The sequence below is a fragment of the Penaeus vannamei genome, chromosome 16 (genome assembly GCF_042767895.1).
Source record: "Penaeus vannamei isolate JL-2024 chromosome 16, ASM4276789v1, whole genome shotgun sequence".
Lineage (NCBI taxonomy): Eukaryota > Metazoa > Arthropoda > Malacostraca > Decapoda > Penaeidae > Penaeus > Penaeus vannamei.
Genome location: NC_091564.1, coordinates 12,189,670 through 12,192,169, shown reverse-complemented (window position 1 = coordinate 12,192,169; position 2,500 = coordinate 12,189,670). Strand labels below are relative to the sequence as shown.

General features: G+C 39.2%; 1 protein-coding gene across 1 annotated transcript; it reads left to right on the top strand.

The window, feature by feature from the left end:
- The first annotated feature begins 1,690 nt into the window (after window positions 1-1,690).
- LOC138864418 (salivary glue protein Sgs-3-like) lies at window positions 1,691-2,401 on the top strand. Its single transcript, XM_070131526.1, has one exon. It carries the CDS (start codon window positions 1,691-1,693, stop codon window positions 2,399-2,401), a length of 711 nt encoding a protein of 236 aa, XP_069987627.1.
- The last annotated feature ends 99 nt before the right edge of the window (window positions 2,402-2,500 follow it).

Genomic DNA, 2,500 nt, shown 5'->3' with positions numbered 1-2,500 from the left:
GAAGTCATATACAGATCACTGCTTCACCTGATGAGATGTATGAAGTAAAAGGTGGTTACTAGTTGAGCAGTGATGAAAATAAACAATTTAGAAAGCCAAAACGCAATCAGTCACTCACTAAATGATTCTAGCCATGATGCAGTTTCGATTTCATGCAATAATTTTCATTTTATGTTTCAATTATCGAAAATGGAAATAAAATCAGGAGTCGTCCAAATGCGTCTTGATTCCGGTAGACTTTTCCAGCCTTCCAAGAAATTGATGTGATTTAAATTTATGGAGTTTTATATTTTATATAAAGAGTTTTCATTGAAAAAAGTACTCTTTGGCTCACAGACACACGTATGTGTATTCGCTCACACATACATGTGTGTGGATGAGGATATAATCAATACAGATACACGTTAATATATCTCTCTATCTTCCTACTTGCCTATTTCTCTCTCCACATCTCTCTCTCTCTTTCTCTCCTTATATATCTATAGCTATATCTACACACATGTATAAATAAATATATATAATTGTGTATGTGTGAATGTATACATAAATCCATATATGCGTATATATACATATATATGGTTATATACATGTCTATATATACATATTTGCATATACATGTACACACTCACACATATGGGCACACATATGCATTTATGTATATATGGACATACGTATGCATATATTTGGACGCACAGAAACACACATTTACACATACAGTATATATGAATATATGTATACATATATGTATGCATATCAGTCTCTACATACATACATAAATATATAAATATATGCGTGTGTGTGCGAATATACATATATACATATACATACATGTATGTATGTATGACGTACATATGCATAGGGTATGCATATGTGCGTGCGTGTGCATATATGTATGTGTGTGTATACAAACAGACACACACACATATATATAATAATATACTCCAGATAATCCCATTGATTTAGTATATCATGAATATCTTATTTTTAATATCATAGTCCTGAAGATTTAATCGTGAAGCTACCAAAAATACAAATCTAGTAGCAAAATTGTGAAAAAGGTTGGGAGGAGGACATGCACTAGCTACATGAATATTTCTGGCATCTTAATATGTATTGAATTCTTTCAACACGTCACCAAATCCTATATCTGACAAAAGATTTACTAATAAAAGATTTAAAAAAAACAAGAACTAAGCCTTAAAACCGAGATCAGGTGATTTTTTAAAAATACCGTAATTGTAAAATGCTTATAAAACAACTTGGCTAAAGTAAAAAAAAAAAAATGTATTTTCCTTCTCTTGAAATCATAGGTTTAACTTTTCTGTAAAATGGGCGTGGCCATAATGCATTGTAGGATTATAAAACAAGGCTTACAAGAAACAGAATAGAAATCATATTTATTTGTTCTCAAACTTTATTTGAAATATTTCAATTTGCCTAAAATTGAAGAGATGTGAGTGCAAAATCTTCCTCCCCTGTTTGTTTAATATGGTTCTTATGAAAGGTGTTTTTAATCAAGATTGCATACTCACATAACCAGTATTTTCTTTGTTATATAATCAATAAATAACAATGAAATGAGCGCGTGCCATCCTCCACATGTCTCCCTCTCTCCCACCTCCCCCAGTTTCCAATATTCTTAAATGACTACTTTGCTTGTCCTGCATAAAAGGCTCACTTTGTGACACGAATGCTGTCACTCTCCTTTCACCCTGACAAGGCAATGGGCATGTATACCTTCCTCCTGACGCTGTCTCTGCTCAGCTCCGCCTTCGGAGGCGGCCTCTACCCTCCATCTGCCACTTCGTGTCAGCCTCGAACCGAGCAAATCACTCTTACCAGAACCACCGTGGAACCCCTTCTTGAACAGGCAACCACGCTGGACCTGCAGCATGAACACCAAGACGTAAAGGTCACCAGCTTCGTGGTGGAAAGGCCCACTTACACGCAGACCTTGCAGCTCACGCTCACGCCCGACCCTTCCATACTCACTCAAGTCAGCTTGCTCACCTCAACGGCCTTCCACACCAAGCTGGCCGTCGCCCGAACCACCACCGTGCTCACCGAGACCGTGCAGCTCCTGGCCAGCGAAGTTGCCGTGGAGGACAGGACCCTCACGCAGACGGCGATACAGCTGGACACCAAGACGCTGACGCTGACGCGGCTCAGCCTGGAGACGGCCTTCTCCACTCTCTCCGTCACGGACACTCAGCTGGCACTGGTCACCGAGACCGAGCTGGCGCCTCACTTTGTCACGCAGACCACTCGCCAGACCTTCGCGGTCTGGGAGACCCAAACGGTCACCAGTTACAAGGATGTGCCGCTGGAAAAGACGGTCACCGTTACAGAGCGCGAGTACGTTACCAAGTGTTACCAACCCAGGATCACTTATGGTCGCTGATTTTGTAATGTTATTCAGAACGGCATTGAATATGGCATTTGTGTGAAAATAAAATTTATGTGACCTAATCCATTATATACTTTCCTAACTTAATCTTTA